At 37.4% G+C, this 21,409-nt stretch overlaps 5 protein-coding genes and 1 pseudogene across 7 annotated transcripts; 1 reads left to right on the forward strand and 5 right to left on the reverse strand.

Annotated features, from left to right (window-relative positions):
- Positions 1-2,948: 2,948 nt before the first annotated feature.
- Positions 2,949-8,535, reverse strand: LOC106342162 (sister-chromatid cohesion protein 3). The gene is made up of 21 exons (XM_013781022.1): positions 8,425-8,535; positions 8,128-8,329; positions 7,911-8,023; positions 7,746-7,838; positions 7,497-7,660; positions 7,190-7,426; positions 6,950-7,094; positions 6,682-6,860; positions 6,450-6,595; positions 6,235-6,362; positions 5,945-6,121; positions 5,532-5,693; positions 5,242-5,442; positions 5,028-5,165; positions 4,747-4,941; positions 4,490-4,634; positions 4,310-4,416; positions 4,061-4,198; positions 3,694-3,959; positions 3,477-3,601; positions 2,949-3,338 (listed from the first exon to the last, which is right to left on the reverse strand). Exons 1-21 carry the CDS (start codon positions 8,434-8,436, stop codon positions 3,109-3,111), a joined length of 3,303 nt encoding a protein of 1,100 aa, XP_013636476.1. The 5' UTR covers positions 8,437-8,535; the 3' UTR covers positions 2,949-3,108.
- A 357-nt stretch (positions 8,536-8,892) lies between these two features.
- Positions 8,893-11,834, reverse strand: LOC106341922 (trafficking protein particle complex subunit 13). 2 transcript variants are annotated; one of them, XM_013780674.1, is made up of 9 exons: positions 11,268-11,834; positions 11,092-11,194; positions 10,870-11,021; positions 10,579-10,786; positions 10,046-10,120; positions 9,827-9,943; positions 9,501-9,572; positions 9,329-9,427; positions 8,893-9,200 (listed from the first exon to the last, which is right to left on the reverse strand). In XM_013780674.1, exons 1-9 carry the CDS (start codon positions 11,765-11,767, stop codon positions 9,180-9,182), a joined length of 1,347 nt encoding a protein of 448 aa, XP_013636128.1. In that variant the 5' UTR covers positions 11,768-11,834; the 3' UTR covers positions 8,893-9,179. The 2 variants fall into 2 exon arrangements, with proteins under 2 accessions (XP_013636128.1, XP_013636129.1); XM_013780675.1 differs by having other exon boundaries at positions 9,501-9,545; positions 11,268-11,832.
- A 114-nt stretch (positions 11,835-11,948) lies between these two features.
- Positions 11,949-13,910, forward strand: LOC106341925 (classical arabinogalactan protein 26-like). 2 transcript variants are annotated; one of them, XM_013780678.1, is made up of 6 exons: positions 11,949-12,056; positions 12,132-12,171; positions 12,280-12,573; positions 12,688-12,771; positions 13,127-13,207; positions 13,301-13,910. In XM_013780678.1, exons 5-6 carry the CDS (start codon positions 13,185-13,187, stop codon positions 13,773-13,775), a joined length of 498 nt encoding a protein of 165 aa, XP_013636132.1. In that variant the 5' UTR covers positions 11,949-12,056; positions 12,132-12,171; positions 12,280-12,573; positions 12,688-12,771; positions 13,127-13,184; the 3' UTR covers positions 13,776-13,910. The 2 variants fall into 2 exon arrangements, with proteins under 2 accessions (XP_013636132.1, XP_013636133.1); XM_013780679.1 differs by having other exon boundaries at positions 11,970-12,171.
- A 214-nt stretch (positions 13,911-14,124) lies between these two features.
- On the reverse strand, positions 14,125-15,440 carry LOC106341924 (protein NETWORKED 3C). Its single transcript, XM_013780677.1, has one exon. The coding sequence runs from the start codon at positions 14,914-14,916 to the stop codon at positions 14,278-14,280; it is 639 nt and encodes a 212-aa protein (XP_013636131.1). The 5' UTR covers positions 14,917-15,440; the 3' UTR covers positions 14,125-14,277.
- Positions 15,441-15,663: 223 nt separating this feature from the next.
- On the reverse strand, positions 15,664-17,438 carry LOC106341923 (zinc finger protein CONSTANS-LIKE 13). Its single transcript, XM_013780676.1, has 4 exons — positions 16,812-17,438; positions 16,522-16,704; positions 16,189-16,421; positions 15,664-16,093 (listed from the first exon to the last, which is right to left on the reverse strand). The coding sequence occupies exons 1-4, from the start codon at positions 17,307-17,309 to the stop codon at positions 16,003-16,005; spliced, it is 1,005 nt and encodes a 334-aa protein (XP_013636130.1). The 5' UTR covers positions 17,310-17,438; the 3' UTR covers positions 15,664-16,002.
- A 2,723-nt stretch (positions 17,439-20,161) lies between these two features.
- On the reverse strand, positions 20,162-20,532 carry LOC106337784 (annotated as a pseudogene).
- Positions 20,533-21,409: the final 877 nt, after the last annotated feature.

The following is a 21,409-nucleotide window of genomic DNA, read 5'->3' on the forward strand; positions in this document are numbered from 1 at the left end:
TATAAAATCGTTATTTGCTAGAGAAACGGAGACAACAAAAGTTCCAAAACTCTTTGAACTTCATCATATGTTGGTGAAGGATTCAACTATGCATTAAAATAGTATTTTCACAATTTTGAATTTTTTTCAAAATCTATGTGTAGATAATCCCTACGAAAATATTTAGTTTTTCGGTAAATGGTCTATATACTGAAGCCTATGATCCTTAGTGTTGTTTTAAAATTTCTAAACACATTCTACATTTTTTTATTGTATATTAAACTCTCCTACATGGTACACGGCATCGTTTTAATTTTTTGTCAATTAATTTAGTAAAACTTCATAATAGTCCCTAAATTGTTGGACTAACCACTATAAAATCGTTATTTGCTAGAGAAACGGACCCAACAAAAATTCCAAACCTCTTTAAACTTTATAATATGTTGGTGAAGGATGCAACTTGGCATTAAAACAGTATTTTCATACTTTTGAATTTTTCTCAAAATCTATGTTTTAACCCCTACGAAAATATTGAATTTTCGGTAAATGTCATATATACTGAAGCCTATGATCTTTAGTGTTGTTTTAAATTTTATAAACACATTCTAAATTTGTATTAATGTATATTAAACTCTCTTTCATGGTACATGGGCATCGTTTTAATTTTTTGTCGATTAATTTAGCAAAACATCATAATACTCCCTAAATTGGTGGACTAACCACTATAAAATCGTTATTTGCTAGAGAAACGGAGACAACAAAAGTTCCAAAACTCTTTGAACTTCATCATATGTTGGTGAAGGATTTAACTATGCATTAAAACAGTATTTTCACATTTTTTAAATTTTTTTCAAAATCTATGTGTAAATCTCTACGAAAATATTGAGTTTTTCGGTAAATAGTCTATATACTGAAGCCTATGATCCTTAGTGTTTTTTTTTTTAATTTCTAAACACATTCTACATTTGTATTAATATATATTAAATTCTCTTACATGATACACGGGCATCGTTTTAATTTTTTGTCAATTAATTTATTAAAACTTTATAATAGTTTCTAAATTGGTGGAATAATCACTATAAAATCGTTATTTGCTAGAGAAACGGACACAACAAAATTTCAAACCTCTTTGAACTTCATCATATGTTGGTGAAGAATTCAACTATGCATTAAAACATTATTTTCATTTTTTTGAATTTTTTTCTCAAAATCTATGGGTTAACCCCTACGAAAATATTGAATTTTCGGTAAATGTCATATATACTGAAGCCTATGATCTTTAGTGTTGTTTTAAAATTTATAAACACATTCTAAATTTGTATTAATGTATATTAAACTCTCTTTCATGGTACATGAGCATCGTTTTATTTTTTGTCAATTAATTAAGTAAAACTTCATAACAGTCCCCTAAATTGGTGACTAACCACTATAAAATCGTTATTTGCTAGAGAACATACACAACAAAAATTCCAAACCTCTTTGAACTTCATCATATGTTGGTGAAGGATGCAACTATGCATTAAAACAGTATTTTCATATTTTTGAATTTTTCTCAAAATCTATGGGTTACGAAAATATTGAATTTTTGGTAAATTCTCTATATACTGAAGCCTATGATCTTTAGTGTTGTTTTAAAATTTCTAAACACATTCTAAATTTGTATTAATGTATATTAAACTCTTTTTCATTGTACATGGGCATCGCTTTAATTTTTGTCAATTAATTTAGTAAAACTTCATAATACTCCATAAATTGGTGGACTAACCACTATAAAATCGTTATTTGCTAGAGAAGGGGAGATAACGAAAGTTCCAAACCTCTTTGAACTTCATCATATGTTGGTGAAGGATTCAACTATGCATTAAAACAGTATTTTCACATTTTTGAATTTTTTTTCAAAATCTATTTGTTAATCCCTACGAAAGTTCCAAACCTCTTTGAACTTCATCATATGTTGGTGAAGGATTCAACTATGCATTAAAACAGTATTTTCACATTTTTGATTTTTTTTTCAAAATCTATGTGTTAATCCCTACGAAAATATTGAACAACACTAAAAAGTGTAAACTTCACTATATAAAGTATTTACCGAAAACTCAATTTTGTAGGGGTTAACCTGCAGATGCTGAGAAAATTTTTAAAAAATATGAAAATCCTTTTTATTGCATAAGTGCATCATGAACTCACATAGAATGATGGTCAAAGAGGTTTAAAATATTTATTTTGTCAATTTCTCTAGAGAATACATATTTTATAGTAGTTAGTCCACTGATTTAAGCCGTATATAAAATTTTATTAAGTTAATTATTAAAAATTTAGAGCTATGTACCATGAAAGGGAGTTTATCATACATTAATAAAAATTTAGAATGTGGTTTGAAAATTTTAAAAAACACTAAAGAGCGTACACTTCAATATATAGAGAACTTACTGAAAACTCAATTTTGTAGAGGTTAACCTAATAACCTTCATATTTTGAGAAAAAAATCAAAATTTAAATAAATTTCTGCTACTTATTTCTCAAGGAAAATCGTTTTTTTTTCTTTGCTTTAATCAAAAATAGAAGACAAATAAATTTAAAGATCAAATTTCTATTAGTCTTCAAAATATTAATTGTATGATCTTTCACTAAATACAAAATTTTAGTCATGTTAATGTATTATTCTTCTATCTTTCATAACTGAATGTGAATAATTGATTTATAATTTGGCTCTCTTTTTCAGAATGCAAATTTGAGATACTATAAATTTGTAAGACATCACGCAGGATTTTGTTAAAGAAAATTGTTACTCCCTCACATGGGCACATTTATACGAAACCGAAGATGAAAATTGCTGAGAGATGATGAATCAATCAACCGATCAATGCAAATTATGTTTGCTTCTTTTACTTTTCTTGATTTTATGCTTTTCAGTTTTTCCTTGTTATAGATTTTACATTTTCATGGTATTGTCTGGATCGATCTACCAATAAACCTTTAAAACAAACACTTAGATTACCATTCATATAACACAGAGCAAGGTTTTGTTTCGTTTCTCCTACATTGTATCAAACAGAATACTAGAAACACTTTAATCTGTCCAAAAGCACATACAAATAAACCGATAGCCGTACACTCTCGAGTCAATTGTCACTTGGACCGTTCTCCTCTTACTGCCCTCCGTCTTGCAGCCGACCTGATTGTCTCAATAAGAGGAGCGTCCTCGTCTACAAAATCTCCCTTGTCTTCTTTGTCCGAGCCACCACTGATGGATTCATCGTCATCGCTTCCGCTTTCCTCATCAAACAGTCTCTTTCGCTCTGTTTCAGCACGTTTTTTGGGCCGTCCCTTTCGTTTTACAGCTACTCCTTCCTTGTCGTCTGTGAAAGAAAATCCCAAACGTCACAAACAATCCATTCAGACATTTTTTTTTTGTAATTCAAGTTACGTAGGACTACACTCATTGGCCGGATTTTGATTAAACAATCGGACGATGTCCAAGTGCACATATAACATACCTTGTACATCCTCGGTTTTTAAGCATTTCTCCTCCAATGTTTCTAAGAAGGTAAAGCAAGGACGCCATCCGCTGGGGTCTTCATCTGTATTAACATGCACCATACGCCCCTGAACCTCCCTCTTACTGTTCAGCAACCAAAAAAGAACACACAATTCAGGTTATTTTGTTATCTATTAGCTTCCTACTTACTAGCTCAAAGAATTTGCCAGTCTTACATGTCAATGATGTCCGGCACTGAGAGTCTCGTTGCAAATGGAAGGATAGCAACTTCCAAAAACAACATTTGTTTCGGTGCGTCCCTAAATGCAAACTCAACACCTTCCTTGACCACGCTCAAAATCTCCAGTCTGTGTTTGTTGCGAGCAGCACCAACATACATTCCTGATAGCCGACCAGCAAGCTCCCGGCACACTTGAAGACATTTTTCCACTCTTGATTCTCCACCGTCACAAGAAAGTTCGCTTTCATACCGTTGATATCCCTGCCCAATTATTTAGTGTCAGCAATTTTTCTTCGAATAATAAACTTTGTGTCTTCCTAAAATAATCATCAACGTTCCATAATCTCTGCAGAAAGCTTTACCCTTTTCAAGGATTCCATATAGATACTGGAGATGTCATCTTCTGTTTTCCTTAAGCATGTTATAAGATTCTTTATGACTTCTGTAACACTAGGTCCATGCATAACAAGATGAGATATTATCTCTGGTCCTAGATAGTCCTGCGACAGACAAAAAAAAAATTACATAGCTTTCAATCACTACATGGCTGATGACTGATAAGTGATAACTATAATATTTACAGCAGCATGGTCAATGCACTTGGTGATTACCTTCGGCACCACACCACAATTAACCAACTTGCAGGCAGCAATGGCTGCAACATCTCTGTTCGTCTCAGCAACATACTCCTTATTTTCATCCTCCTCATCAGTCTCATCTGTTTCAAAGTCCAGCAAACGTAAGTACGTCACTTGAAAAATCAAGAAATGATCAAAGCAAATCATACTCACCTGATGTGTTAAAAATTTCTTCACAGAGTTTCCAAAATTTCTTGAGAATAACACTCTCTGGACAATATCCTAACATTTCAAGTTTACTAGACTCAAAAGTTGACTTTCTAAAAAGACACCACTCTTCCGCAAGTAAAGCACAAATCTGCAGCATTGAAGTTTTCATTGGTTAGGCGAAAATGACTCATTGCTAGATGACACAAACACATACACTAAAGGAAATGTGTCTATTAGATCGGAACGTCAAATCATCTTACCCTGAGAGCTAGCTGATTACCATATTTTCTCGATTCCTCAACTCCATTTAGGAAGTAAGTAAGCTCCGCAAACAGGATATCGCGTTTTGATATAAGGGAAGATAAGGAAGCTTCGGAGACAGTTTCACAATTTACGACGGAGTGCAGAGACCACACCACGTACATATGCATGTTCAGGAGGAGAAAACAGATAACCTAGGCAACCAGCAATCGTTTCATTAAAGATGTGAGGGACAAACAATAAGATATAGTAATAGCTCTAAACGAATTTCCTTGCCCACCTCTTCGTCCAAATTTCTGAAATCATGGAGCGTCATAGCAAGCTCATCGTACATGCTCTCACCAAGAACAGGCTTTAACAACTGAAGCTCATATAACCTTTTCAGATTTACAAGGAGGGAGTATTCATCATTTCCATCCTGCACAGAAAACGGATGTCAGATAGCATCCGTAAAACAGAGTACAAATATAATCGGCAAAGGAAGTAAAACATACCTTGACTTCTTTAATTGCAGAAGTGAGTTTATCGAAAAGCGTATCTTCAAGATCTTTAAGCTTCCCACGGGAAAAATCTTGAAGTTCCCCTTTACTTTCCGACGCACAAAATGTTATAGCCTTAACGCAAGATCTTAGTGCTTCCTTCTCCCCGTTCATGAAAAACGCATCCTTAATCAATCGGACGGCGGCCTTAAAAGTCTGAAACAGAGGACAAAATGTAAATTTCACTAAGAGGGTCGATAACAGGGGAAAGAGCATCCTATATGAAACAAAATGCTTTTAGCCACCTGCTCCTGTCGTTTAAGAGAATAGAGCTCGAGTTTCATAAACATAACAATCTCCACCAGAGATGACACTTTCGCTTTGTCAGCCATGAATTTACGTAGAAGTTGTGGATAGTTCTTCATCATTGCAACCGTTATATCTTTCCTGTTGTTCTCAAACATTTCCTGTTATTCACAGCAATGAAACATCAATGTCACCATTTTCATAATCAAGAACGAAACGGGAGTAACAAAGACTAAAAATGGAACACAGTAGTCCATTTTAGTGCAGTTGTCCCTCATGGTATAGTTCAAGAAAAGAAATTTAACCAAAAAAAAAAAAGAAGAGAAATTGGTATATGGACTACTGCTTTTGCGACGTCATATCATCGGCACAATAAGAAAATTTCTCAGAAAGAGCAAAGACAGAATCTTACTCGCTGAGCTTTACTGTGATACTGCTTTCGATTATCCGTTGAAGGGATTATCTTCTCTCCGACAGCCTTTCTGATTGACGCAAACAGAAGTCTGACCAAGTTTGTTGAGTCTTCGTCAGTAGTAGACCCAGTCCGAGGATTCTGATCCAAAAGCATAGAGATGATACACTTCCAGTCCTGCAAGAAAAGCAGCATCACGAAGATGATACAATAAATGTGCAACAGTGACATACTAGGTACACAACTGCATAATGAATGTGTAACAGTGTAGGAATTTCTCTTAGACCTACCTTCATGGCCTTCATGTACTCCCAAACATCATCAATTACATAAACGCTTAAGATTGGATCTGTGGAAAACTCCCGTAATATTTGTAACATTCTGAAGATATGGATCTCAGAGGAAGAATCATCATGACCTGAAAATAGGATGTGATAGCTGTGAACCAAGTTGTCACTGAAAAAAAATCATAGTGCTCAGAATTTGGCTGATATAAAGGGAAAACCTGTAAGACCGGATGGAGAACTGTTGAACTTTTGTGCGATCAAGTGGTCATACACTAACTCTCCAATGGCACGTCTAATTTCCTGGGGTTGATCAATAAGTAGATCGTACAAAGGGCCAAGGTCGTCATCAGGAATCAGCTGGTGTCTGTAGGACAACAGAAGATCTACTTTTAATGCAGGGCATTCAAACATATATATATGGTGAAAGGAAAATTATCTCGAGGGTAATACCTTAGCAACTGCTTTACAAGGCCTATAGCACAGACAGCTGCAGACAAATCAACATCATCAGCCATCTCGATCATTCGATTGGAAAATCTCTCAGTGAATAGACCAAGAGTGGGGACGTTTTCATCCATCTCATAAAGTTTTCGCAATGCCAGGAGAGAAGCTTTCCTCACTCCGGCAGCCTCGGATAATTGAATACAGAGAGAAGATCAGTGACACTATAACGAATATACAAAATTAATAATCTTGAAGAGAGAAGAAAGGAGCTTACTTTGTCATTAAGCGTCCATCCAAGATACTTTAAGTAGAGATCTTGTAAGAAAAGAGAAGGATAAGAAGAGATCCAAATGCCCAGAGACTGAATGCATGACATCCTAATATCGGGGTCAACATCTCGATATCGGTGTACAAACAACCTTCAAGATAAGATATAATGATTTTGGTCAGCAAGACTTAACATAAAAAAAAAAAAAAAGGAGCTGAGGGTATAATGGTTATGGATTCTTCTTACCCAGTGAAAATTTTGCGCATCATGTCCTCCAAAGTAGTAATGTGTTGGTGAGTAAGAGACAACCTTTTGTTGAGGGAGTCAAGAAGAGGGCCGTCAGGTCTTTTCTTGGTTTCAGCATTCAATTGCCTTTGGGTGGTTTCACGCTGGGAACCGAGAGTGTTGGCTACAGAAATAAAGGAAGTGACTAGTTGGAGACCCATAAGCGTGGCAGTTTGGCGGTAAACTCGAGGAGGAGTACTGCAATACAAGTAGAAAATAAAAAAAAGTGGGAGTGGGAGGGATAAGGTAGTAAAGAAAGAAGAGAAACCATGAGAGTGCGATAATGAAGTCCATGCACTTGTCAAACAAGACTTTATCAAACAAAGGTCCATTCTGGGACTCGGTAATCAAGTAATTCCAGAAAGAAACAAGATTTTCTTTGAAGTTCTTGTGCTCCTTCTTTCTAGAAGTGTGATAATCTTCAATTTCCCCCTAGAGGCAGGCAATCAAAAGAAAGAATAATAATAAGGAAAGTTTGTCAATAAAGGAGAAAAAGAAGAGAGAGAGATGATATTACGGATCTAGCAAGATTAACAAGAGCAACGACAACATCATCGACGTCAGTCTCATCAAGCAGGTCTTCTTTGATGGAGTATTTAGCACCGCAAGCCTAACAAAATGGATGGCTAATGAGATGAGAGAGGGAGTTATATGAAGAGGAAGAGGAAGAGATGGTAACCACCTCAAAGAGCATGGACAAGAGTTGAGAGGTAGCAAGGTTAGGAGAGTTTTCATATCTTTCAACCCAGATCTTGACGGCTTTAGGAATAAGATCCACGTTCCCTTTCACAACCTCTGTTAGAAAACAAAATGAGATTGATTACTCTAAAAACGAAGTGAATCTGAGGCTAATAGCAGTGGTTGGTGGTGGATAATAAATGACACAGATCTCCTATTACCTATGAGATTCTGATGGGGAGGAAGGGTGCGACTACGCTTGGACTGAGGACGGGTTTCCTGGAAATCGTCATCATCGAGCTCTGGGCTTTTCTGGTCTTCGCTGGCGCTCCGCTCCTGTTTCTGATTCTGATTCTGATTCTGATTCTCTCCGCCGCTGTCGTCATCCTGATCCTGATCCTGATCCTGATCTCTTCTCCTTTTCTACGCATTCATACATATTAGAGCAAAAGTAGCGGCGGATTCAATTGAAACGAAGCATAATAATAATTAGCTAAAGAGAAAGGGGGGAGACTCACAGCGCCTTCCATGGTTCCGCACAAAATGTTTCTACCTTAGGGTTTGCTAACCAGACTGGAATTAGTAAAGTCCTCCTCTCCCTCTCTCCCTCCCGCCAATGCCAACAAAATATCCCCTCTCAATTTCTTTTATTTTATTTCCCCTTTTCAACTGGGTGATGCCTGCCTGCCTGGTAACTCTTTTACGCAATTATTATTTATGGTGCGACTGTTTCTCTTCCAAATAATTTGTCACCAGTGAATAATATTAGCGACATTTTGCTTTTTCACTAGAGCAAACATGCTATCACTATATATTTCGATTGGTGATCAGTGACACCACACAGGTTTTACATTTTTCTAATTTTTGCGCATTTAAAGCAAATATTTGTATCTTTGTTTTTAGTTGAATAGAAACATCAGGATTTACATTATAAAACCAAAGCTAATCGAAACCACCAACATTGTAGTTCTATGTCAGCCAAAAAAAAAAAAAACCAATACATCTTTTTCATGTCTGTAGATTGATCCTTCATTGGGTGCTGCATACATGATTAACAAATTACAACCAACAATCAACTTTTAAGAAAAAAAAAGCAAATAATCCGCAACAAGATGCAATATGTTAGTAGCCCTTTACTTCTTTTTTTTCTGCATCTAAAAAGCGCATAACCAAACCAAATTTATTTTAAACTAATCGTCAAAAAAAACTTGAACGACACACATGTGTTGCAATTACAAGACCTTTGGAGGAATAACAATCACTCGGAAGATTACTAATCCGACTCTACAAATATCTGCAGTACAAATTTCCAACAACAGTTATTATCCAATTGTGAGGAATCAACAATATCATTGATTTCATATATGAAAAAATGTGGGAGTTGATGCTACCAATGAAAAAGATGGTAAGGAGTACACTAACCTCCATCTCTGGAACAAGCTCGTAGGTTTTCTTCTCTCTTGTGTCCAAGGCTGTGATCCCACCTATTTTCTGGACTCCCAGTTTGGAGGCGATCAGGTTCTGTAAATATTTACATACATTCGGTGTTAAAAGGCCCTTGAGATCATTTTGGAGATATTCAGTTTTGTCATACCAATTGGAAATCACTGGAGCCAAATGCCTCAAGCCTTGGTAACATCTGCAAGAGTTTCAACGGTGTGACTTTCTTTCGTACCACACACACAAAAAAAAGGGTGCAACGGTGAAGCAAAAACACTTCAACTAGCAGTAATGTTAAGTTTGGGTTCAACCCATTGCATAGCCAGTGTGTGATTCATAGTTCTGCCACCGAACTGAACATGGAAGAGTGTAATCTAAACGACTAACAACATGGATTTATGATGACTTTATACTACAAAAGTTTGTAAATGCATTCAATAGGCAGACACAATAGGGGAAAATAATGTATAGATAGGATACCAGTTTCTGGAGACCGTTAATGGCAACCGGCTTCTCCATCTGTGATTCATCTTGCGACAGTGAAACCTCGAAGGGTCCCAACTGCCTATCAGTTTGGTTTGTGAGATTCAAGGATGCCTAAGGATATCATTATACGCTCAGTTTAAAACCAATGTATATTCAGATTCAATCTTTTGGGCACTAAAACATTAGAGAAAGAACAAAAAACAGTTATATTACCGAAAAAGGTCTATTCAAGTGTATAGTAGTTGGAACCTCCACAACTCTCATATTAATCTCTTTGCGGCTGACTGGCTGAGAAGAAAAAAATGTGTTACAACAAAAGAAGTTTGTTAGATGAGATGAGAAGCTGAAGCATGAGCATACAGATGACGAGTACAAGGACATTCAGAGAATTTCATAAACGTGCTTTTATATGTGTTAGAAGTTTTCAGTTGCCGACATAATAGAGATAATGCATTAGTTTGTTTCCACTATAATGATTTCTTTTTTATCAAGCAAACGATCTCAGATATGTAGAGCAAGGTGGTGAGTATAATACTGCTATATAATGATACCAATGCAAAGCGATTTTCCTAGCTGTTCTAATTGGCACCAAATCTAACAATGACACTTGTCCAGGTAGTCTGTATGCTTAAACTAATGACTTCATCAGAATTGGTGTCACAAATGGCCGCAATAAACAGATACAATCAACAAAGAAGCAAATATTCAAGTCATGTTTTGACATAGCAAAAGATGAAGTAACTTACAGCGCCAAGAATTTGTTGGGTCTGTAAGCGACCAGGTTCACCCAAATTTGTGCGCCATGTAATCTGAAATTTACCGAGAATACTACTTCCCTGGAATTTGGTTTGGCCAGAAACATCAGCAGATGGGACTAACTTATAGAGATAGTTGTGGATGCCCCCACCAGATCGGATTATAACTGGCGGATTAGGAATTATTCCACCAAGATCACTGACACGCAGAGAGAGAGAGAGAGAGAGATTCAGTGATTAATTAAGCATGATAACGAACGAGTCAGTGAAAATGGGAGAGACCTGGATGGGGGATGTTGTGAGGAAGGGTCATGTAATCTGAGAGCAGTCCATTGCTTGGCAGGTTCAAAATCAACTTGGTCCATGAAGAGGTTTGCTTTTGTATGGTTCTCAATGCAAGCCTCTAGAAACGTAGTCTCCTTTACAACTCGAACCTGCAAGGCGCAACAATCAGACAAGGCTAGAGAGAGAGAGAGAGAGAGAGAGAGATGGGATGATAATAACCTTGGTCCTGACAGAGAGTGGGTTAGCAACGACAAACTTGAAGAACTGGGGAAGATATTTACGCTCACCATCAGCATCATTGTACAAGGCAGAGCAAACCAACCTAGCGAATTGAGTGGGGGTGAGTCATTGATAAGAAAATAAGAAACAAAAGAGAAAGTGAGAGGAAAACACACGTGTGAGCTCCAAGCTCTTTAACATCGTGTTCCACAATGAAGTCATAGCGGCCACCAGTGCGTATGGATTCAACCGGAGACTTGGACGTATCGAGCAGAAGAATCCTCTGCCTCTCTGTCTGAATCTCTGCCTTGATGGTAACATCCCTAACTTCGGAAGTGGAGCTGTTGTTGACGCTTATATAGCTACAGAACGTCTCTCCCAGATAGATCGCCCCGAATGACTGCGGCAGAAGCAGAAGACCTGAGAGACCGATTGGATCCGTTGGGTGGTTTATGAGGAATCTGTTGCGGTAACTCAGATCGGAGTCGACGCCCTCCGCAGAAGACAAATGGCGTCGGAGCAAGGAGGCGGAAGTGGGATCGTCGGAGAAGTCCTCGCCGGCGAGAAGATCGAAAGGGTCAATGCGGAGGGGTGGGTCGACGTGGAAGGAAGGCTTGCAGAGTCGCATCACCCTGAAGGCGAGCGAGTGCGGTCCCTGCGTCGCGCCGGTGCTCATCCTTTCCGATCTCTTCCGATTTTACCCCTCTGTTAGTTAATACTAGATAGAGATGTTGATGTCCGTCTGTTTTAGTTTCTGCTAGAATTGAATATTACAATCTGATTGTGGGCTGCCCTCAAAATAAAGCAAAACAGGCCCATTGATGTTAAAAGCGTCCATATTAAGATCCAGTAACGAAGCCGATACTCTTCTCCTTCTCCCTGCTGAATGCCACCGTTAAATTCCAATACTCCTCCATCTCTCCACCGCATCGCATCGCCCAAGTCGCTGACCTCGCACAATGGCAGTATGTATTTCTTCTTCTCACTTCCTTTTGACACTAATACTAAATATGGTCTAATGCCATTTCGTTGCTGCCAAGATTCACGCACGATGCATCATTTCGTAACGCCGTCGTAAAGGTTAACACTTTCACATCTCTTCTCCATTCATGAATCGAAGCTACAGTCTTTATATTACTGCCTGTTTCTTATTTCATTTGACTGATCCGTCCGTGGTTGCTTCCTCAGCCTCAGGTTTACTGCCCTTGATTACTCACTCCCATCCCATCCCGTGGCAGAAACAAGCAAAGACAGTTTACCAGCACTCCAAGGCATATGTCTTCTTAATGGAGATTATTCTATTTTCTCAATGATGACCCTAATCGAGTTGATCGTGTGCCAGTGCTTTTTTTATTATAGGAGATGGCAAGAAGCTCTTGACAAACGCTCGTTGTCTCCAACATGATACGCCTGTTTACTTTTCTTCTTCTTTTTTTCAACTTTCTTGATCAAGTTAAAGTTGATTGAAATTATATGGCTAAGGTTAGTTTTACCATCTATCAAAGTTACTTATGCATGTGGCTTTAATATTAAAGTTTAATTTGAACCATCTACCTAATTCTCTTTTAAACTGCCTTCGCATTTTATAATGTACAGCTTTGACCAAGTTATTGGAGACGAAAAGCTCTCCAGTCTCCGCAACATATGGGAAATATTTCAGCTTCATTACTCATTCCTAAGGTCTTGACCTGCTCCAAGTTTACTTCATTCTTTCTTCATATCTCTAGGAGATTGAATTTGATAGAAATTTTGGCATGACAATGCCCGCCTTTGTGTTGAGATTAGTGTGTAATGAGGAAAATCATAGCATGAATCTTAGAGCAAAGTCAACATATTATATACATTTCAATAGTGATGAGAAATGAAATGCCTGCTGCTCTTACATTTTACAGAGAATCTCTGCTTATCTTTTTAACTAAACCTAAGATTATTGCAGAAACAAGTTAAAGCTAGCACTCACTTCAATATTCACTCACGGGTCTCTCTACTTGTTTGTTTGTTTGTTTTTAATTATTTACTTTGCGTTTTTATTCAGAAATCAAAACAAAACAAACACTCCGACACCAAATCAAAACCCGACAATTCCACATTTCATGTGCTCTGCCCCTAGCAAAAGGTACACAACCAAACCAACCAATCTTGTCTTTTACCACCTCTATAGCTGTATACCTTTTATAATTCAGTTTCTCATCCTTTTTAATCTCTAAAGGTCTCTCAGAAACAGAGAGAGAGAGAGACTCATTCACAGAAAGAAAATCATGGGCGTCTCTCTGTTCGTTGGCCTTACCCTTCTCTCACTCTGTCTGCCCACTTCAACATCCGAGCTTCTACAGTTTCAGCTCTCCACCATATCAGCTGCACCTTCGTTTTTGCCCGAAGCGCCTTCTAGTTTCTCAGCTTCACCTCCGGAGGCTATGTCTCCGGATATCTCTCCTCTGTTCCCTACTCCGGGTTCGAGCGAAATGTCTCCTTCTCCGTCAGAATCTTCTGCCATGCCGACAATCCCCTCAAGCCTTAGCCCACCAAACCCAGATGCTGTGGCTCGTGATCCTCTGCTTGACACTTCTCCAGTGGGGTCTCCTCTGCCTGCATCTTCCTCTGTTTCTTTGGTCTCTTCACCACTCTCTCTACTTCTTGTGTTCCCCATGTTGCTGCTGCTACCTTTCTCCAGATTCTCTAGTTAATCACTTAGAAACTGAGAGTAAGGCCCTCTTGACATCAACCTCTGCCAGAAAAAAAAAACAAAAACAATGTATTTTTCTTGTAATTTTGATATTATTATACCTTTTCTATTAATTGTTCGTATGAAAATTGTAATTTTGATTGTTTTTGAGGCACAAAACCCATAAACACGAGAGTTACAAGTAGGAACAACTGCACCAGGCCAAATGGCAGAAGAGTACATCATGAGCAATTTTCATACGAACAATTAAGGGTTTTGTGCCTCAAAAACAATCAAAATTGATCGATCGAAATTATAAATAATAAGTATCTCACATGTAGATGTCTGAAACTGTCGCTTGCTTGTTGTGATTGAACAAATAAGACATGCATATTAAGTAGGTAGAGGATAATTACGATAATCCAGGTTACTATAGAGCATGAAACTAGATGTTTCAATCTTACATAAAAAGAGAGTGTTGAATCAAACACATAAAGAAAGTATTGTACACAGTGCTCATGAGGTTACCATGATGGCGCATTTCCATTGTAGAACAGCTTCCCGAGGAACGTGTAGTCGAGATGGAAAAAGCTGAGTTTCTTGAGAGACACACTGGGAAGAAGACGTCTCTTGAGACTCAAGTTCTCGTCCTTGAGGGTCTCAACAGTAAGGGAAAGCTGCCTAATGACCTCTCTCTTCTCTTCGTCCTTCTCTAGCAGCTGTCTTTTCAAAGCATCATTCTCTTGGATGAGCTTCAACCTTTCTTGTTCCAGTTTCTTCGAAGTGGAGGAGGCGGCTTCAACATCATCTTCGTCAGGGTCTTCAATCTCGGAATGGGGATCATCAAGGAGCTCGGAAAGGGAGTGGTCGATAGGGGAGGATTTAAGGTGATGGAAACGGTGGGCTAAGGAACGGTGAGCACGATAGAAATCGTGGACGAAGGCGATAAGCTCAGGACGTTTCTTGTAGTATGTCTCGGCTCGCTGCGCAAAAGAATCGGCGTTACCCTCCTCAATAAGCGACAACATGGCATTGGTCTTGGAATCAAGCTCTGCAAGTGTGGAATGGAGCCATTGAGAATGCTTAGAGGAGGTCGTCGTCGTTGTCTTGTGATGACTCTCGAACCACCACCATCTTCTTTTCTCTTCTTCCTCTCCAACCATTTCTTCTTCACCAAAACACTTATCTCTCGTATAGCCTCTCTCCCTTCTTATCAGTTGGGTGCGAATAACAGTAAATCTGTTTTCAAATTTTGAATATCTCTATGTCCGCCCCCTTCCCCCCCTTTGTAAATATACAGATTCGAAAATTTACTCTCTTTTTTATTTATTTTTTCCAGATTTCACGGCAATCAATACGTATGTATATTATGGATCAAACTCGTAGATTCTCGGTCTCATATCATAAGCCCATTAACATAATCTTTTTCCCTCTCCTTAATAAAGCCCATTATACAGAGGCAGTCTTCATTGGACGGAGGCAATTCCATACAAATGGGCTTCAGAAGATTAATCAATCATAATGCTCAAACTAAACTAATAGAGTCCATCCTCTCTGCTTGCTCAAATAGTTACATTACAAATAGCCCCCCACTTCATGGGGCCCCCAATTTAAAAAAAAAAACTTATATACATATAAATGTATACTATATAAAACATAAAAATGTTAAAGATATTAAGTAAACTATATTATTAGATAAAATTTATGATTATTCATTTTAAGAATAAGCATTTACAAAATAAAATATATAAACTTTTTTTTTATTTTTACTAAAAATTAGATAAAATTTCAATTTTGTAACGTTAGATCCGGCTCTGCTTCCGGGCCTTCACCATTTGCTTTAGCAGCTTCCGACACCATGTGAATGAATCATTCCTACATGCTATCTTGTATTTGGTTGGAAGAGAATATTGTCTTTAGGCCTCATTGTCTAAGCTGTGTGTGTACATAGTTTCGGTAGTCTTGGCAAAGTCCCATACAAATAGAGAGAGACGCAAAACATGAGAAGACAGTAGATTGTACTAGTTCTAACTATGATCTCATCTCTCTGGTGGTTTTTCTTTTTCTTATACAGCATAGCAAGTTTGGTTGGTAGTAATGATACATATATGTTTCTCCTAGCTCATAATAATACAAATAAAAAGGACTCATCTCATCTCATAGTAGATGTACAAGACATTACAATCAAAGACCTGTTGCCTGCCTGCTACGAAACTAAGCAAACTTGCTATCATCATCAACATGATAGATTATGGATGTGACTTAGCGAAACGTCCCCTGATTCTTGTCCTGCTTTCTGCACGAACCTTGCGTGATTCATATCTAATGTGCTTCTCGTACCTGACATTTTGATCAAACACCCCCAGTGTCTAATTCGTGTGTTTCTAAATTAAGAATAAGAGATGAGGAAGGAGTTAGGTCAAGAAGATAGTTACCTTCGAGATTTCTTCTTGGCTTTGTAGCGAGAGAGAGCAGAGTTTCTCTCAAGACTGTTGATCTCATGTGTCAACCTTGTCGTAGTAGTACTAGTGGAAACCGGAACCATCACAGGCGATGACTCTTGTTGTTGCTGTTGTTGAGTGCTGCAGCCTCTCTGGTTTACATTATTATCATCTGAATACGGATAATAGTCTTCTTGTTGATCCTCGAACCATTTCAGTCCACCCACCTTAAAAAAAAAAAAATTGATTTTTTTTAAAAAAATTGAGAGACCGACCAGCAGAACTGACCAATAAGAAGAAAACAGATGTAGAAGAAACAAATAATACCTGAGATTCAAATGTAGAAGAAAACAGATAGTCATCGTTTCCCGGTTCAAGAAAGAGGAATCCGGTGGTGTCGAGCTCAGCATCAAGGGTCTCGTATTTGAGACAACTAGGCTCGGATCTCGAGAGTTCACGGAGCTGTCTGATCATCTCCTCTTTGTGTCTCCCGCAGGTGGCGTGGCGATTCTACGACAGAGAGAGAGAAATAAATAAATTTTCAAAAACAGAGGATTCATTTCTCTTAAAAGAAACAGTTTTTTTTTTTTTTTTAAGATAAGCATCATGATATGTACCTTAGGGAGAGGAGGAACATCCATGGCCCGGTAATTGTGACTCGACCCGTCCGAAGCAACCAGATCGTTAAGGCTAACGATCTGCGGAGGGGTCTGCTCCGATCCTCCTCGGGGATGGGGAAGGAACAGAGCTTTGTCACTGAGGTCATCGAGGCCCACGAGTGCCAGTAGCTCTGTCACGGAAGGACACCCCGAAAACCCTTCCAAGGGTCTGCGGCTGTGAAGCGAGGAGGAGGAGGTGTGGTGTTGCCAGTCACAGTTCTGGCATAGCACTGAGCTTTCCGTGTCGCAGAACACGGAAGAGGGAGAGTCGTCGCAGGAGTCGCAGAGGAGTGACCTGAAGTGTTTCGAGAAGAGCTGGTTCGTTACGTGGACTTGATTGTCGCAGGCGAGACATAGCTTGGCTGAGTCTGCTTTGCAGTAGACGAGAGCCACCGAGGACTCGCAATAGTCACAGATGCGATGATGGGATCCTTCTTCTTCTTCTTCTTTTTCCATTTGAGGAGACGGTAAGGCTCTCTTTTTTCCTGTGGTAGATATGAAGAAGGAGAAAGAAAGAAAGAATCTTCTTCTTCTTCTTCTTTCGGATCTGATATTTTTTTTGAAGGAAATGCGATATTTTCTTCCAACTAGTTTGGTAGCTTTTTATTTCTCGTGTACAAGTCACAACCAAGTGACGTTTACAGTGACGCCCATTTCTTTTGACAAGTCAACTTTTCTTGGGCAATAAGTTAATCTGCAAACAGTGAACACACAAACACACTCTCCTGCTTCCCGTGAACTGAAAAGGTAGACGACCCCAACCTTTTTACACACTCTGTGGATTAGGCTACCATAAAATACTTTGCTTGGTTGTACTCAAACATATTAAAAGACAAAAAAAAAAAAAAATTATTAGGCTCTAAAAAGAAAAAATAGTAATTAGAGGCTTTGATCGATCGGTGGCTTATGATAATGTTTATTTAGCTTGAGTTATAGGTCTAATTCATAAATAACTCGAAAATATTATCAATCACGTATTAAATTTAACTTTCTGATTTAAAGGTTGAATTATTATGTATTATGTTTGAGTTAAAAACTTGAGTTACATTCTTTACAAAATTGTTAAATCAAAACTTAACTCAAGATCATGAGTGTCATTTTTCAGAGTTACAGTTTTCACTAATTTTAAAACTTCCAATTATATAAGTTATTCTTATTTCATTTGATTTATTTTCTTAGTGATATTGAAACAAATAATATTATGAGTAGTTATAGGAATTTTAAAAATATATATATTGCAACTTACTTTCTGTCAAATTTTTACCTTTTACATATTAATAATATAAAATATTATAATTTATTTATTTTTGAACTAGGTTAATATTCTTATGTTACATTTTTTACTTTATTAAAAATACTATACTGCAATTTATATATATAAATATCAGCCTTTAGTAAAATAGTAAATCTTATTTTTAATTCAAATTTACTATATAAATTTACAGTTTTCTCACTTATTATTTACGTCAAATTATAATATATACTATAACTCAACTTTAATTTTACATGTCATCGGTTGGAGCCAAATTAAAGAACTGAAGAAAATATTAGTCAGTTAAAAAAAAAAAAAAAAAAAAAAAAAAAAATATTAGTCTAGAAAAAAGTAATACTAGAAAATTCCCAAACATCGTGGCCAAATAGGGACGATAGAGAAGGAAAGCTCGTTGTTGTTTGTTAATCAGTGTTGTCGATTTGATGGATATTTTAAAAACACGGCAAAAATAAACAAACAATAAATAAAAGACTTTGCCACGTTACCGACATAGCTAGAATGCTCGAAAGTGAGCTCATTTTTTGTTTCTTTCGTTTGAATGATACTACTAGACGAATTGGAACGGATCCCACGATATTAAAACCTTATCGCTCCTCAATTAGTTCATCATCTTAATTTGTTGTCTACGTCGATGCAACTAATTAATTAGACTTCTCTCGAACCCTACTGTTTTTATTTAACCGATATAACTAAACCATGACTGATTGATTGACCTAGTTAGCTCGAAACATGAGTGAAAACACTATCTCGAACATATCAGCGATACATGATAATCTCTGTCAAACTTCATCTCCATTAAGACAACGTGCGTACTCCTCTTGATGAACACTGACACATATGCAGCGATCCATAATCTAGGTTTGCCTTTGCTTACTTTGTATTATGGCTCAAAACTAATGTTACTTAAGTTTATTATCATTCAAACAATGTATATACGACTTTAACAGTATTATAAAATTAAAAATTTAACAAGAAGTATTTTTAGGTCATATCATTTAGGTAGTATTTTACTGTTGTGCTTATTTGTGTTGTTAGATTTGTTTATTCCGTTCGTTAATCAAATTCACTCTTCATGTCCCTATAATTAATGCAGCCAGTGCTTGAAGTTTTTGAATGTGATCTTGTTGAGACATGTGGTACTACATCTCGCATGTCTGATGTGAATTGCACCTCTCTTTGTACTAAATCCAGCTGATTCGTAATCTTATAATAATTGATTACACTATACCTGTTCCGTGTCAACTAATAATTGCCAATCTGCCGGAGCATTAGAGCATCATTAACCCTATAACTTCATTTAAGTTTTTTAATGAGTTGTTTAATAATAAAAGTAAATCAAGAAATTTAATTAAGAAATCCAAAGATTTTGAGATTTATTGGGAGTTTCTAACTCTGTTTCCTAATCCTTAACCTTCGTCGGAATCGAAGACGAAATTGACGGTGAGCTTCGTCGAAATCTTCGAAGAGGCAGTCGACGGATGAGGCTTCATGAAGGAAGGAGTCTGGGGCGGGTCTATGTTCGGTGCGACTTTCTTCCAAGACTCCACAAACGTTCGTCGACGGAATTTCCGTTGAAAAGGCACGAGCCGTCGCCGATTTCGAGGATCTGGCGGCGATCCGTCGTAGAGGAGGCGAGAAGCTTGTCTAAACATGGAGGTGATTTGGTGATGATGAATCCATGTCGCAGATGAGAGAGAGGAAGACGATAAGAAGAAAAAAGAAAGAAAAGAAAAAAAGAAAAAAGAAAAAAGAAAAAGGAAAAAAAATCAAAAACACAATATGCTGACACGTGTGGTAAGGATCTCCTTCGTGATCGGTTGCAAAAACCATGAATTAAAGATCGGTTATATGAATTTAATTTTGTTTCCATTTAATTAAATGCCTAATTTTCTTTAAAAACCCTACCAAGAATCTGGGATAATGGTGGTCTTATAATCTTCCTATAGATGCATGCATAGTTCTATAACATTTCTATTCATGATGCCAGTACTTATAATTAAGACATCCGTGTATAGTTTAAACTTAGATAAATATATCATTCACGAGATGACATAATAAATAAGTGGAGGTTGTATCTATATGTAAGAGAACTAATAGTAATCACAACCAATATGGCTTTGGAGTCCTTAAGCATCTGCTTGAGCGAGCCATCCACGTGAAAGGAGATCGATGATGCCTTTAGCTGAACCGACGTACCTCCCCCTGTCAAAACTGCCCGCTAGAACCGAAGGCTCTGAAGTAGGGTCGTTCCATGTCTCGACCTTGTGGGTCCTTGGTCAAGCTCATGGATTGCAGAGCTCGCCGCGAGCTCGTAGAAGAGAGTCTTGATGGTATGACACATGCAACACGAGCTCTTCGTGAATTTACTGCCATTTTCGTCGACGCCAGATCTCTTACCCGTTTCATCGATTAAGAAATATTATAAGCAACATGGTCTGCCCACAAAGAAAACTTGGGTTAATTGATGCTGAACCCAAGGTTTACATTGCGGTGTTTTCTAATGTCATATTTTCATGCTTTTTGTTCAACTTGTAATTTGATAATGTTTTAATGCGTATTCTGTGGTTGGAGAATGGAGAATACTACTAGAAACTAAACTGAAACTGAATGTTGTATCATTCCACTTTGGTGAATACTAATATTCCACGAGCTTTCCTTACTTTTTAAAAATGGACCACTTTATAAGTGATCATCGAGATTCTGTCTATATATTCTTTTGGGTCTCATGTATAATAGCGACAACAAGTGAACGATGTGGTTCTTACGTCTTACACGTCCTATACACAACTTCCGATTATATTCTCTCCCAACTCCCAAGATCCCAAGTAGTTGGAGGCCAAGAAAAGTTGTTCCATATATCTTGTAAAGCCCCTTCTACTTTTCTTATTTCCCTTCGGCCTTTTGAACTCAAGAGAATCACATTTTCAGAAAATCTCAAAAGTCTATTTTGAAGGCTTTTACTCACTTTGGTTCGATAACTTTGAAGTATTCCTAATCGTGCCATCTTGGTAACTTTAAGATATACGGAAATAATGATGCTTTATAATAAGAAAACGAGAGATTCTCAAGAAAAGAAAACTAATGATTTCTTGTAGCGATCATGATATATTCACGTTGGACCGCGAAAGATCTTCTATTCTCTTACTCAAGTTGCTTTAGTCACATTTAGGCCATCAGTGATATCTTAAGCATTGCCCAATTTATCCTTCTCTCAAATTTTCAGGGTGGAAACTGAGTCTATGATAGCATATATTCAAAACAATTGGAGTTATATATGCTCCGT

Source organism: Brassica oleracea, chromosome C4 (assembly GCF_000695525.1).
Source record: "Brassica oleracea var. oleracea cultivar TO1000 chromosome C4, BOL, whole genome shotgun sequence".
Classification (NCBI taxonomy): domain Eukaryota; kingdom Viridiplantae; phylum Streptophyta; class Magnoliopsida; order Brassicales; family Brassicaceae; genus Brassica; species Brassica oleracea.